Source organism: Vombatus ursinus, unplaced genomic scaffold (assembly GCF_900497805.2).
Source record: "Vombatus ursinus unplaced genomic scaffold, bare-nosed wombat genome assembly UNPS02014768.1, whole genome shotgun sequence".
In the NCBI taxonomy this organism is placed as follows: domain Eukaryota; kingdom Metazoa; phylum Chordata; class Mammalia; order Diprotodontia; family Vombatidae; genus Vombatus; species Vombatus ursinus.
In genome coordinates this window covers 4541204-4556719 of record NW_020954546.1, presented here as the reverse complement: position 1 = coordinate 4556719, position 15516 = coordinate 4541204, and the positions used below count along the sequence as shown (strand labels likewise).

Below are 15516 nucleotides of genomic sequence, written 5' to 3'. Positions count from 1 at the left end.
ACTGTACTACCAGTTTCATCAAGAGGGGTATCCATAGTTCTGGAGGTGAGGGGATCTGCTTGGCTTCATCTGGATGAAAATGAGAAAAGGATTTATAATGAGGATCTTAGCCTCCTCCTGAATTCTCTGCTTTTTGCTCAGGCTCATAATCGGTCTCCTTCCTTTCCCCCCAAAGGCTTATTTTAAAATATCAAGGAAGAAGTCTAGATGGGATTACGCACCTGACCAGGGAGTATGTATTGGTACCACATGCAGAGGGATTAAGAAGGTAGGGGGAAGGCAGGCCAGAGAGATCCTCAGCTAAACAGAGAATTCAGGGACGGTTAAGGAGGAACATTAGACCTGAGGCCAGAAGACCCAGGTTAAAATCTTGGCTTTGTCGCTTAACAAGCTGTATGACCATGGACAAATTGCTCCACTCTCTGGGGCCTTGGTCTCTTCATCTAGGAAATGAAAGAGTGGGACTAGATTTTTAAGGCTCTTTCTAGAAGTTCTAAGATTCCATGCCTAATACTCATATTTAGGACTAGGAAATTCTCCTTCCATCCCCTACCCCTATTTCTGTCTGTTTTCTGGTGAGGCAGTTGGGGTTAAGTGACTTGCCCAGGGTCACACAGCTAGTAAATATCAAGTGTCTGAGGCCGGATTTGAACTCAGGTCCTCCTGACTCCAGGGCCAGTGCTGTGCCACCTAGCTGCCCCCCTACCCCTAATTCTGACTAGCTCTTTGCCTCCCTCATTCTAATCCTGTCATACCTTCCTTCTCTTATATCTTACCCTGTTCCTACCTTCTCGCAATTGTCTGAGCCCAAGGGAGTCCCTGAGGATGAGGTAAGCTCTCCTCTCCTCTCTACAGCAAGATCCCTCCTTTGGAAAGGGAGATGAGTCTGATTTTCCAGCTTCTCCTGTCCCCAACTCCTATCTTCCCCCCCTTTTCTAAACTTTCTGGTTTTTCTTCTCTCCCCGAGGATTCTGCTCTAGCCACTTGTCCCCACTTTTCATCACTACTTGGATCAGGCTTTGGCTCTGAACGTGGGGATTCCCTTCCCAACATGGGATGCTCTGAGAAGCAGGGAACTCCAGGCCCCCTCCCCTACTTCTGATGAGAGTGGCCCCCTTCTCTCCCCACATTAATTCTCACTTCCCTCTGACCAGAGACCTGAGCCTCTGTGATGCTAGAAACCAAGGTGGCTAGGGTCCACCGCAGGAGAGGGGAAGAAGGTGGGGGGCAAAGGCTGGGGAGAACCATGTTATTGTGGTTGTTACTTTGTCGTGCCCCCCCACCCCACCCCAGGTCAACTCATTCCTATCCCTCTCAGACCCCGGGGAAGAGTTTTCTGCTGACACACCTGGATGCCTGGGGCTGAGAAAGTATCAGAGCCAAAAGTCAGGTGGGCGAGAGTGTCTGGGGCTCCAAAAAGCCACAAAGAGAAGGCAGCCACCCGAAATCCCCTCTCTGCGCCCCCGCCACCCCCGTAGTCTGAGACAGGAGAAAGGAGGGGAAACAAAAGAGCCAAGCTGAAAACAACCACCCTGAGAGGGCCCTATAGTTTGGGGGGATGGGGTGGGGAAGGTGAATCACGGGGAACAGGGAAGTCTGGGAGCCCAGAGCTCTGTGGCTGGATTCAACTCCATCCCCACGATTTAGCCTATTAGACCAAAATATAGGTCCAAATTATTGGACCAAACTCCCATCCCTTTCAGGAGGATGCCAGAAGCCCCGGCAGGGGCCAGGAACAGAAGACAGTTGACTGAGTCCCTGGACCTCATGCCCTGGGTTCCCATCTCTCTCTCCCCTCCGTCTCTCTCTCCCCCTGTCTCCCCCCCCCACCTCTCTCTCTGTGTCTCTCTCCTGGGTTTTCTAGAAACATAATAATAGGCCGCATTTCCCCTTTACTTCCTACTGGTGCAGGACCTGTTATTTCAGGTCCTGGCAAATCATACAGTTCTCCATCTTTCTTGGAGACAACAAAAGACTGTACCAGCATGAGGAATGGAGGGTAGATCACAAGAAATGCCACCCAACCATTCAGGGCTCTAGTGAGGATTGCCATGTCTCCCTTCCTTGGGGCACTATCAAGTCTGGAGTTTTCCTATTTGTTTGGGCCAGAAAGAGTATGGCAGGTAGGTGATAAGAGCTTTGGAAACTCTTTAGGTAGGGGTCCACACTAACTCTGTATCTTCACTCATGTTGTCTCCTATTCTTTCCTTTTTCTTCCCTCCCCTTCATTTGTTGAATTCCTACTTATTATCCTTTAAAGGCAAACCTCTCTGACCCATTGAGCGACCTTTCCCCCTCAGATCTCACATGGTACCTAGTTATGTAATACAGTGAACTGGAACAATATATGTTTGTGTCTCATCCCTGGGCCAAACGATTAGCTCCATGAAAGCAGGAACCCTAAGCTTTGCATCTCCCCAAAAGCTTGGCCCGATGCTCTGTACCCGCTAGATACTTAATAAATATTTGTGGAATTGGACAGCAAAATAAGTCCTTTTGTTATGCTGGAACAGGATGGGACCCTTCAGCAGCTAATGCTTTGGGCTGTTGGTATTTGAGGGATTAAATACAAAAGGGAAAAGGGGCAGGTATAGGGGTTGAGGTAGGACTTTGCAAAGCTTAAAGCACAAGGGGGAACTTCTAGGGGATTGGACCCCCATTCAAGAGGTCTGGGATTCTGCCTCCTCACCTGCTGTCCCTGTGGAGAAGAAGAATCTTTCACTGAATTAGCCATAACCAAGCCAGGCTGGCACAGGGTCACAGTAAGATATGGGTGATCATAGCTCTGAGATGGCTGGGCTGATGGAGGTCAGAGGGATCCTCGGACAGAGAGACCCCCACAAAGAGGCTCCCATACACTTTCAGGGTATGTCCCTCTTTGGCTTTCAACTCCCTTTAGTTTAGAAAGAATGATACATTATAGTTATGAACCAGTTCATGGTGTTGGGTCCTTGCCTGGGTTGTGGTCTCCTATTGACCAAAGTTTGAGCTATGCTTCTGACTCAGAACTGCCCTGGAGTCAGCGCCTATACAAACACATCCTTATTCCCAGAGGATGCTCATCCACCAAGCAGGTGGGAGGCATCATGGCAGAGAACTACCATGATGAGCCTGGAGACTCGAGTTTGAATACAGCCTCAGTCACTTACAAACAGGACCCTGAACAAGTAACTTAACCTTTCAGCTCTCTTTGTTTCCAAGATGGGGCCTGGGATGGTAATACGTGTACTACTAATACGTTGCTGTGAGAAAAGTGATTTGCAAATCTCAAATTGTCAACTACATGAGTTAGGATTAGACATTAGATATACATACAGATGGTTTATCCTCTATTGACCATATTGGACAGCAAATTAACAGTACCTCAAAGTCCCAGACTCCCGGGATCCCTTCAGGAAGAAATTCTAAAACCAATCTACCCTTCCTTCCCTACTACCGAGATCGTAGCTCTGATGCTAGCTGTGCCTCTATGCTTCAGTGTCCTCATTTGTAAAATAGCACCTACTTCTTAGGGCTACTGTGAGAATCAAAATGAGATTTTATATATACAAAGCATGTAGCAAACTTTAAAATACTATATAAATGCTAGCTATTATCATTATTATCTATAAAGTGAAAGAATTGGCCTAGATGTACTCACATCCCTTTCAGCTATAGATCTATATCCACAAATAAGTAAATGCTAGGTACTGTGCAAAGGGAGAAGGCATTAACAACAGGAGGAAAGGCTTCATTGAGGAGGTGGCCCTTGAGAGTAGCTTTGAAGGAAGATGAAGATTCTGAGAAGCAGGGATGAAAAGTGATTCCAGGTGTGGGGGATGCTCTATGCAAATACATAGATGGTTAGGCCGAGTTCAGGAACCGTTAGATGTCTAGCTTGGTTGGAGCATAGAGTATACGGAAGGAAATATTGTGAATTGACTGGGAAGGTAGAACCAGACTGTGGAGTGTTTTTAAGGTTAGTGTGAGGGGCCCTTTTAATTTTTTTTTTTTAATGGCAGTTGGTGAGTTGAGGAGTAAAATGGTTAGACCTGCATCTTTGGAAGGTTGTTTGGCAGTTATGTGGAGGGGAGAAACTGGAGGCTGGGAGACTGGTTAGGTTAACAAGATAGTCCTGGTAAGAGGCAATGAGGGTCTGAGCCTGGGTGATTACTATGTGATTAGAGGGAAGGGGATGGAGGACAGATGTTACAGAGGTCGAAACAACAAGATTTGGCAACTGATTGGATATGGAGAGGTGAGGGGGACAGAAATGTTGCAAATAGCTTCAGGGTTAGAAACGGGCAGGGTGGGGGAGATTGATTAGGAAGCTGTTAGTGGCCTTGGTAGACTGGGGGACGTTTGGAGGAGGGACAGTTCTAAGGGAGAGATGATGAGCTCTGTACAGCCTCGAGGTATTATCATCATCACATCATCTTGTTCTTCAGTTCTCTTCTTCTGCTCTAACCCTATTTTATCTTATTTTCTGCTTTTATCTCAACATACTTCCCTTGCTCTCCCTGCCTCTTGGTTTTTGTTTCTATCCCTCTATGCAAAGCTGTACAGCATAGTGGATAGATACCTGGCCTCAGAGCCAGCTTGGGGTCAAGTCCCTTCTCTGATACCAGTAGCTGTGTGACCCTGGGCGAGTCACTCCCTAAGCCTGGAATGCTCTCCCTCTTCTACTGGGTCTACTGACCTCCCTGGGTTCCTTGAAGCCCCAACTAAAATTCTACATTATACAGGAAACCTTCCCTAACTTCTCTTAATTCTAGTTAAGAGAAGTCTTCCGTGTTTTACTTATCTCCTATTTATCCTGTATATATCTTGCTTTGTTATATTTGTTTGCATGTCGTCTCTCCTACTAGATCGTAAGCTCCTTGAGGACAGGGACTGTCTTTTGCCTCTTTTTTTTGTATCTCCAGTGTTTAGCACAGTGCCTGGCATTTAATAAATGGTTAGTGATTGATTGATAAGCTACTGAGGAAGGACCAGCATTGGCAGAGGGAATTTCTTCCCTCTGCTCAAGAAATCATAGGCTCTCTCTCTCTCTCTCTGTTTCAGGACTCATGTTGCCTGACTCAATCAGTCAAGCAATAAACATTTATTAAGCATCTACTGTGTACCAGGACTATCTCCCCTTTACTTTGGGGTCTTCTTTGATCAGAACAATTGGAAACAACCAACAGCTGTTGGCTACCTCCCCCCCAGGGATCTTAGCACCTTGATAGCACCCGAGAGACTCGGGTCAGTGGTGCCCAGTCCCAGATTGCTGGAGATTCCTTTACTCATCTGTAGAAAAGCTGGCGGATGGGGTGGTTCATATCCACCCTCCACTACCCTAACTCCCTCTACAATCATGGTGGGGGAGCTGTCATTTGATTAATCCCCAAGCTATCGGTCAATAATCTTTATGTCCCCCTTGGGATACCTAACTCGTTGGGATATTCAGTTCCAATCTTCCTGCATAAAAAATCCTTTTCCTTCCATCCAGGATTTCCCACAGTTATACAGACTCTTAGAAGGTTAGTTTGCTGGGACCTGAGAGGTCTTTGTCAACCTTCTGATTTTATAGAGGAGGAAACTGAGGTCTAAACTCTCTTAGTTCATGGTAACTGGTGAACCCCAGAGCCAGCAAGAGAACTTAGGGGTCTTGAATCTCTGTTCAAGGCCCTTTCTTCCATGGTTTTTAGGGAAACCCTTGGACTGGGGCACCTCTCAGGTCTCCTACTCCTCTTCACAATTCCCCTGAACCCAGTGATTTTTCCGTTCTCCTCATAGACACCAAGGACCCCAGGCTAACCCAGACTGGGCCCAGGCTTTCTCTATGGAGAATAAGGACAGTTAGGCACTTGCCTGGCTCCAGCCCACAGGGGATGGGAGAATGTACGGCATGGGACCTCCCTTTTCCCATGCACTCACTCTTCCAAACTTCAGTGCTATGATGTATTCTATAGCGTCCATTTATGAACCCAGAGGAAGCTTTCCTTCTGTCCTGGCCCAGCTCAGTCCCCTCCCTAATACACCCTTTATCTGTCGGTCCTTTCATGTGAGTGCTCATCAGGGGCATGAGCCCTACTCTGAGAAGACAGTAAGATGATTTGGTTGCTTTTAATTCCCACACTTCATCTTGGATACATCCATAAATGCACACTTGTAGAAACACGGATGTACACACACCTGAAAACGTACTGCCCTGGCTGCTTCATGGTCAATCTCACATCCCTGTGATATGGACGACAACATGTTGGCCTGAGCTCCTGTTCTCCCTCTCACTTGACTTGGTCTCAGTTTACTTCATTGTAAAATGTATACTTTTTCTTCCTTCTAAGACCTGGATACTACAATTCCGTATTCCCTTTTCTTCTTAACCCTCATTTTTCGGCACCTGGAGCCACCCTCAGCTGCTTTCTCCACTGCTCTGCAACTCAGCCGTACTTAGCGATGAGCTATGCCAATAGCTCAGTAGAGCTCAGTAGAGACCTACCTAGTAATACATATGTGAGTTTCCCCATTACCTCTACCTGCACAGTGCTCCAGAAAGAACAGAGTTTCTCACAAACTATTCTCCCAGGACATCGTCCCATTCTTCTCTAGTGGCTGGGTTGAGCTAAGCAAATATCTCTACCCTTGCCCCAGTTCACTTACTTCTCATGGCTGAGCCACCTGGTTGTCAGGTCACCTGTGGGTCTTGGGGGAGGCTGAAGGGCACCTTGACACTGGTAGTGCTGGGGGGGGGGAGCAGGAGACAAAGTCTGTCAGCAGCACTAGCAGCCCACAACATCCACAGCTCTCCTCGCCTCACTTTGCCCAGGCAGCAATGGGGAGGGGGTGTTTAAACTAAACAGTGCACAGGTGGCTTTGGGACGCCCCCCCCAGGGGTGGGGAAGGGGTGATGGGCGTTCCTTGTGGCCAATCTGGGCCTGGGCAATGGAAGGGGCGTGTGTAAGGGGGTGGGTGGGTGTTGGGTAAGGCAGCCAATCACAGCAGGCGTTGGAAAATTCCAAAACCACATGTGAGCAGCCACAGGCAGCAAAAGCTGTTTCCATCTGCTGGTTGGTTCAGGGGCCTGGGGGAGCGGGAGCCAGACTCACATACACCTGGGGTTGGCCCCTCCTTGCTTTACCCCTTAATCCCTAGTCTCTTGTCTTCAAAATATCTATATTGCCCTTCATTGCCAGATACCGTCCTAGGAACGAGGGCCCAGGGCCTGGTTTAGCATCACCACGGTCATCCACGCCACCCGAGAGGGACCCTTCCAGGGGTAAATGGAGTATCTTCCTAGGGGTGTCTGAGTTGAGGAAACAACTTAGACCCTTGGATCCTGGACAGTGGTTCAAGCCCCATCCTTGAGACTTGCCCAGCATGGTCTGGGGAGGTTCTATCACCTTGAATGGCCAATACTTCCTCTCTTGCCTTTCATTTCTTGACAAGAAACTTCTGTGTCTGGGGTTAGGAAAAGGGAGAAATAAGGGTAATGCTTTCTTCGGGCTTTGTCTCAGCCCGGAGGATCTGGCCCTCAACTATCCTTTTCCATCTCAAGTCTGCTTCTGTTGGAAGGGTTCAATGACTTTCTGATCCTTAGGTCTGTAATAGGTTGCCACATAGCTGGATTTTCTGGGACTAGAAAGACCTTCAGAGGAGATTCAGTAGAGAGGTCTGCTTGGAACGTGCTGCCCTGCGACGGCCAGGAAAAGTGGGTGCCGACGGCCAATGGCCCTGGGATGGAGAAGGTCAGAGTGGATGCCTGAGGAGGGTCCTGGCCAGAATTGATGTGTGAGGGTGAGGGAGTGGAAGGAAGGAAGGACTTTGATCTCTCTCCATTCCAGGTCTTCCAAAAATCCCCTACTTCCCCCCACCCACGTACTGCCGGCCCTTAACTTGCCCCCTCCTCCCCTTAATACGATTCACTCACGTCACTCCCTGACCCGTTTTCCTCCTGTGCGGGTGGGTCGTGCTCAGCATTTCCGTGAGGCCTTGTGGCTAGGGGAGGGTGAGGTCTTAAAAATTCTGCTGAGCCGAGCAAACCCCCCACCCAAGAGGATGCGACATCCCTAGCCCCCAGCTTCTCTGCAACCCCTCCCCCATCTCCTCAGCCCTAGGGTAATTGGGGAAAGTAGAAGCGTCCTCTAGGGCACTTCTGGTCCAAGGGGAAGCTTCCCAGCAATTCTTGCAGCAGGTGGGATGGAAATGAGATATCTGGAAGGTCAGGGTAGAAGACCCAGGGACGGAACCTTAAGGAAAGCTCACCTATCCCAGGATTATTCGATTCTTATCCAGATACGAGCTCAGATACTCCTTGGAGCTTTTCGGGGAGGATACCCAGGGGTGGAGGTGAAACTGAAAGACTTTTGGTGGGAACCAGCATCCTGGTTCTGATCCACTGTCTCTTGGGGTTGGGATAGAGGCAGGGCAGTGCCTAAGAGGAAATTCAGTGACTATCAAAAAAGGAGGGAGGAGTTGTACCTTTTCTCCATGTGTCCCAGATCCACAAAAGAGGGTGTGTGTATGTGCCTGTGCATATGTTTATGTGTGTTTGTGTGTGTGTGTAAATAGGTGAGGGGGCGGTGTAGGAGGAGGGTGTGAATCTTGCCCTGAGCAGAGAGATTCTCAAGGAAGATGAAGTCTCTTCCTTGTTTTTAGTATGTCCAATCAGTAGCCATGAGGAAGTCCTTCCTGAGGTCTAACCTCCCTCCCTACTGCCTATGCCGGTGTCTCAACAGCTTTGGTCATTGAAACACTTTGTGTCCCGTGGCAGGTGGGGGGATGGGCTCCTACTTCTTCCTCCTCCCCTCCCCTCTGGCCCCCTCTCCCTGCCACACTTCTTTCTCCTCATTCACACCTCAGGATGTGTTAACCACAGAGATGAACACCAAACCCCAGGCTGGCCACAGAGCCCTTCTAGATCCCCTTGCCAGCCTCCCTTACCAGGTTCCAGGCTGAGCCTCCATCCCTGCCTACCCTCAGATTTCCTATATCCTCCCTATCTGCCATTGCTGTTCTCTTCCTGTCCTTCCCAGTCTATTTCCCTATCATCTACTTTCTCCTTTTTCCTCTCTTCTTATCCTTCCTTTCCCCACATTTTCCTTTCTCCATCTTTCCATTTTCCCAATATCAATGAATGTTTTTCTTCATTCTCTCTTTCCCTACATTGTCCCTTCTTCTTAGCTCTCCTGGTCATTTTTATCTCCTCTGGCCTTTCTCCTATCTTTTACCATCTTTGCCTTCCCCCCACCTTAATTTTTCAAAGTTGTCCATTTCTCCAAAATTCTAAGTCCAGGAACCCCTCCACCCCAGCAGACCCCGGTCTCAATCCCCATCTCCCAGCTCCCCACCCCCAACATACACATATACACTCACAGGTATGGGTCTTCTTGGCAGTTTCAGGCCCTGTAAGAAAAGGAGAATTATGAGGACTCTGGGCCCATTGAAGGTAGATAGGGCCAAGAGATGAGAGTCCTCTTCCCCGACTGGTCACAAATACACCCCACCCCACAACCCATTAGCCCCCCATCACCTCAACCAAACCTGTTGCTGAACCTCATTGGCCTCTGTAAACCCACAATACCACACTGAGAAGGACCAGTTTTGGTTTGGGGTCCAAAGTAGAATAGAATGCATAATGGGGAAAGGGGTAGGCCAAGCAGCCTTACTCACCTCTGGATCTGGGAGACAGGTTAAGAAGTAAGAGTTCCTGAGCAATTCACCTTAGACCCCCCCCCCCCCCCAGGCCTACCAAGACTTGGGGAGCTACTCTTGGCTTCCTACTCACTCCAGCCACACAGATATTATTTCCTCTGTCCTTCCAGCTCTACCAGGTTGGAGGAGACTGGCTGCCTGGCTCCCTCAGCTCCAAGCTGGCCACATACCTCCCTCTTCCTCTCCCTGTACCCCAGCCAGGTAAATCTTCAGATTGTTGGTTGGACAGACAACATCTGGAGGAGAGAAGGGAGGAGGCAGTGGGAGAGTACTTCCTACCTCCTTGGACCTACTCTGCCTTTGCCCCAGCCTTTGAGTTTTCTTGCTTCCTCCCTGGTGTGGTACTCAGTATTCTTGGGGTTCAGCCTTTTTGTATGTATCCTGGATGCCCTGGGGGCTAATAATGGAAAAAGACATTTTCCCTCTCTCCATCACCAGCATAGGGAAAGGTTTCCTTCCCCCCCCAACCTCCAGTCCACCACACACACACACACTTACAAGTGGCTTGGCCACTCTGACATCTATGCTAGCCTGACCATGGAGGGCTCTGGGAGGATCTGATTTTAGGTAAGGCTCACCAGAGAGGAAACAGAGAGAGCGGCAGGGACCACTTAGCTAGTCGGAGGGTTTAGAGGGACCAGAAGTCATAGGTTCACAGATTTCAGGCTAGAAGTGATTTTAGGAATCATCCAGTCCCTAGCATAGAGCCAGACACAAAGAAACCACTTAATAAATAATGCTTGTCAAGTTGAATAGTCCAATGCTCTCATTTTTGCCTCATAATCCTAATAATAGCAGCCTTTATACAGCGCTTTAAGGTTTTCAAAGTGCTTTGCAAATATTAACTCATTTTATCTTCACAACAATCCCCTATTATTATCCCCAATTTGACAGATGAGGAAACTCTGGCAGGCAGGGGTTAAATGATTTGCCCAGGGTCACATAGCTAATAAGTGGCAGACCCTAGATTTGAACTCAGGTCTCAGCACTCTTGTCTACTTCACCACCCAAGAAGAAACTGAGGCCCAGAAGCTTTTTCCTCTGCCAAAAGCCAAACAGCTGCATCTGAGGTTCTAGATTCAGGAGCTTTTAACTTGGGGAATTCATGAATTTGTTTTTAGAATTGGTTTCCTTCACAATCTTATATATTTTATTTTATGAATTCAAAAACCTAATTCTAAGAAGGGGTCTTCTGACTACTAGATTGCCAAAAGTGTCCATCATAGACAAAGATGTAAAAAATCTCAGGGCTAGACCTGTGTGCCTGCTTGTGCCCTGGTGCCTCTATCCCCAAAAAATCGCCTCCCAGTTGTCTCATGGTCAATACTATCCCCTACTCCCTCAGAATTAAAAATCTACCTGGTTGGTACTGACATTGACATCAAAAAGTGAGCTTACTTCAGGGTAGGCAGTGGGGAATGCTTTTTCCGATACCCCCCCCCCCCCACTATCCTCTACAACCAGGATCAAGCTCTCTCAGCTTGGGCACTGCCAAGTGGGAAACACCAGGAAAACTGGGAGATGCCAAGAGGGACTCAGAGCTAGGGATGTGGAGCCCAGGTGTGGATAGGACCCTAATAATTATGTCTGTGTAGAAACACACAAGGGACCCACAACAAACTAGCTGAAAATGAACTCCAAGATTCCCCCCCCTGCACTGTTTCTTTCTCTCTCCTCACTGTGACCTTCTCCTGCCTCTCTTCCTCCTTTCCTCTTCTTCCCTTTTTGTCTCTCCTTATCTTTCCCAATCCCCTGTCTCTCCCTTTTCTGTCTCTTTCTCCTGTCTTCCCCTTTTTTTCTGGTGGTCTCCTCTTGTCTTAACTATTTCTCCCTGCCTCATCACTCCTCTTTTCCCATCTCTCTATCCTAGCTCTCTATTTCCTGTCTCTCCTCTTGTGTTTTTCTTCTCCTTTCTAGTTTTTCTCCTTACCTTTCCTCTTCTCTTGTCTCTCCTTTTATGTCTCTATCCTATCTCTCTAATCTCTCCTTGTCCCCTATCTCTTCTGTTCTCTTTCTCTCTTTCTCTTTCTCTCTCCTCCTGTTTCTTCCTGTTCCCTTTTTCTCTTCATTGCTTCTCCTCTTTCCCTGTCTCTCCCTCTTTCCTCTTTCTCCTCTCTTTCCACCTCCTGTCTCTCTTCTCTCTACCTGTCCTCCTATCTCTTTCCCTTCTTCTCTCCTGTGCCTTTCCCGCCCTCCCTGTCTTACCCCTTGTGGCTTTGTGGTGACTCGGTGGGGCCCTGTCCATGGGGCAGCTCACTTGTTGGAAGTCCTTGGTCCCGGGTGGGGATCAGGGCCCAGGGGAGAAAGAGAGGGAGGGAAGGAGGGAGGGAGCACCTGGCTAGGCAGTAGGCAGGGGAGAGGAGTGGCTGGCAGAGCACCCTGGCACTACTGGCAAGCGGGGGGGGGGAGGGAAGGGGGGAGGACAGAAACTGGGGAAATGGAAAGCCAGAGAAGATGCATGTCAGAGGGAAGGACAATAGAGAGAAGGGGAGATGAGGAAAGATAGAGGTTGGGAAAAGATAAGGGGGATACAGAGATACAGGAGATCTAGCAGGGCAGCTCGGGCCTCTCCTCCAACCCACTACCTACCTCAGTTCCTCCAGGTCCTCTCCCTATATTGCCCAGACCCTCCAGGCTGCCCCTGCACCTCCCAGACCAGGTGTGATCTCCCATGCCTTGAAGGCCTACTAGATACAGAGTGCACATGCCACTCTGTAACTAACACAGGTAGTCCTGAGCTCTGCAAATTATCTGGAGAAAGCTGAGACAGGTAGCTCAGAGGAATATGGGGCTGGGGGTGTTGGGTGGGGCAGGAAAGAAGTGAGGGCCCTACAGCAGATCCCAGGACTTAGAGACCCTCTCTCTCCAACGCCCCACCCCTTCCCCTCCCCCCTTTCTCAGGCCTGAGAGACAGGAACAAATACCTGCCCTGGTGGCCGCCTGTCCCCGTCCCAGGCCCAGTACCAGGGTTTGATTAGCTGGGCCTGGCTCCCAATGTTACCCAACAGGCTGGGGCTGGCAGGGAGCCAGACAGGAGGGGGCAGGGCTCCTGGGCACCCCTCCTCCCTCCCCAGCTGGTAAACAGCAGCTGAAGACCTGGCCATGCTGCGGCCTCGTGACTCTGGCCTCCCCCCCCCCCACTTCCATCCCAATCCCCCCCTTTCCCACCACGTGGAGGCCTGCATGGAGGAAGTAGGCAGCAGCTGTCCTTTGGTTCTCTAGCCACCCGGCCCCCTTCCTCCCTTCCATGGAGACCTGCTTCCATTTCCCTGCCAAGATTTCTGCTTCTGGCACCAAAGAGAAGTGAAGTTTAACTACGAAGACAAACTTCCCAGTGGGGAGTCGGATAGAAGAGAATTAATTTTGTCCAGAGCACTTTTTTTTTATCAGAACTGTCTGTATATTTAGGACTTTTTAATAGTTGATATTAATATAGTCTTTTGAGGTTTACTTTGCATTTCTATTATCTTAATTGTTCCACCCTCCTTGACCTGGTGGGTCTATTAACTTCTGAGGCTCAGAGTGGTTAAGTCACTTGCTCATGGTAACACAGGAAGTATAAGAGAGAGAATCTGAACCCAAGTATCTCCTGATTTCAAGTCCAGTGTTCTTTTTAATACTTGTCTTTAAGGATTCAATTTAATTCAACAAATGTTCATGAAGTGCCCATGGTGAGCACGGAACAGAAGGTACAAAGTTTAGGTGACGTATTAATTGGCCTTACCCTCTTAGAATTTAGAAGGGGAATTCTAGAAGGGGAATATGGCATATCTGAAAATCCAAGTAAATGCCAAAGCCTGGGAAAGGCCTCCTATAGAAGGTAGGCTTTGAACTGATACTGGAATGAAGTTGAGGAAACCAAAAGGCAGAGCTGGGGGTGGGGGCGGGGGAGGGGCAGAGCATTCCAAGCATGGGGGACAGATAGTGCTCAGATGGGAGGTGAGAGATGGAGTGTCCTGCAAATAGGACATTGAAATATAAAGATGAGAATCATGAAATAATAATGATTTTACCCACCTGTGTCATAGAATATGGAACATTAAATATAAGAGTAGGATAGTAACTTGATCCCAAACTGTTTCTATATGAATCCTATTAAAGGAGACAGGAAGAATGGAGATAATAATAATAATAATAATAATAACTGGAATGGGGATTGAGAGGTAATGTGTCACTGTGGATAGAGGGTTGGCCTTGGAGTCAGGAAGACCTGGGCTCAAGCTCTGCTTCTGACTTTTATAACCAAGTCGTGGGCAGGGAGGGTATTCCACCTCTTAGCACCCTAGGCAACTCTGCAAGACTATACATTAAGATTGAGTTGCTGATCTCCCTTTGTTGTTGGAGCCAGTGTGGCATAATGGATGGAGCCTGGCCTGGGACTCAGAAAACATCTGAGTTCAAAACCTGCTTCAGGCACTTGATAGTTGTATGATCCTGGGCAGGTCACTTAACCTCTGTGTGCCTCAGTTTCCTCACCTAGAAAATGGGGATCAATAATATCAACTGCCTCATATGTGAGATTATATAATGGAAAGTGTTTTGTATATCTTAAAATGCTATATAAATATTAGCTATTATTGGTCACTAGAGGGAATTTCCATACTAGGCTTTCCCCCACATTGATGAAATCAAAAGGTCTTCACCAAAATAATAATTGAAAGTTATATAATAACTTGATGTTACCTTTTTCATAACAACCTGTGAGGTGGGTAAGTAGTATAGGTAATAGCACCCCCATTTTATGGATGAATGACTGGCCCAAGGTCACACAACTTGTAAGTGCCAGAGGTAGAATTTGAATCCAGACCTCTTTCTGCTACACACTGCTTTAAAATATGAGTAAGAATTCAACACTCACAATGTCCCAGGTTCTCTCTCAGTTTTTATCTTTGAGAGTTATGATGACTTTCTGCTAGGGATAGTCAGGGTGTGTATTTGTTACAAACCAACAGGTTTGACATAGAAGGGGAGGGGCCTTGGGGTTGATTTGTCCAGCCCTGATTGACTCCTCTCCTTAGGGGCAAATGGACAGGCTATGCAGGATGGAGAGGGGTGGGGCACAGCTCATGATTGGGAGGGCACACTTCTCTGGCCCCGTGCCTTTTATATGACTTGGCAAGTCAGGCTGGGCAGAAGAACAGTAACCAGAAAGCCCAACTCTGCTGGGTCTTGCACGTGGTGTTTGTGAAAGGGAAGGTCCTGACCTCCAGCGTAAAGGAACTCACTCTGCCCACCACCAGGCGCTCAACTTTGCCTCTTCCCCATCTACTTTTCTGAATCTACCTCCTTTTCTCTCCTTTGTCCAGTTCCCCTCCCCAAGTCAACAAGAGAGCAGAGAAGGGTTGGAGGAGGTGATGGCGATCGTAGTCTAGAGAATGAAGAATGACTGATTCTTAAAATGCAGGTTTTGGGGAAAATTAACCAATGGGAGAAGACAGATGAGGCATCATATACACGTCCAGACAACTAATAGCCTTATTCTATTTTTTCAATTAATAAGCATTTATTCTCCCTCCTTTACACTGATTCAAAAAAAAAAAAAAAAAGAAAAACTTTTGTAACGTGCAAAGTCAAATAAAACGTGTAATATGCATGGTCAAATAGAGCAAATGACCACGTCCAGAAATGTAGGTCTCATTCTGCATCTTGAGTCCATCACCTCTCTTTCAGGAGGTGGAGAGCATGATAAGGTCTTATTCTGGAGATCATGGCCTAGGCCCTGTGGTGCCTCACACTAACAAATCTACTTCTCGTTGGCAAAGTCGTGTCTCCCTCTCCTCCCACTGGCTGGTAAGGTAGGATCACTATAAATGGGTCCAGGGAGCAGAAGGGAGGCCA

At 48.1% G+C, this 15516-nt stretch overlaps 1 protein-coding gene across 11 annotated transcripts in view; it reads right to left on the bottom strand.

The window, feature by feature from the left end:
- LOC114043225 (nuclear receptor ROR-gamma-like) overlaps positions 1 to 12618 on the bottom strand; it is a 32610-nt gene extending 19992 nt beyond the window's left edge. The window contains exons 1-5 of one of the 11 annotated variants that reach the window (XM_027862274.1): positions 12603 to 12618; positions 9340 to 9369; positions 8230 to 8398; positions 7895 to 7962; positions 6628 to 6707 (exon numbers count right to left, since the gene is read on the bottom strand). In XM_027862274.1, coding sequence (XP_027718075.1) covers positions 6628 to 6634 — 7 coding nt within the window. In that variant the 5' untranslated portion in view covers positions 6635 to 6707; positions 7895 to 7962; positions 8230 to 8398; positions 9340 to 9369; positions 12603 to 12618. Of the gene's footprint in view, positions 1 to 6627; positions 6853 to 7367; positions 7387 to 7612; positions 7712 to 7894; positions 7963 to 8229; positions 8399 to 9339; positions 9370 to 9636; positions 9656 to 9751; positions 9788 to 9848; positions 9915 to 11883; positions 11969 to 12602 lie in introns of those variants that run through there. The other 10 variants (XM_027862272.1, XM_027862273.1, XM_027862275.1 and 7 more) reach the window with 10 other exon arrangements.
- Positions 12619 to 15516: the final 2898 nt, after the last annotated feature.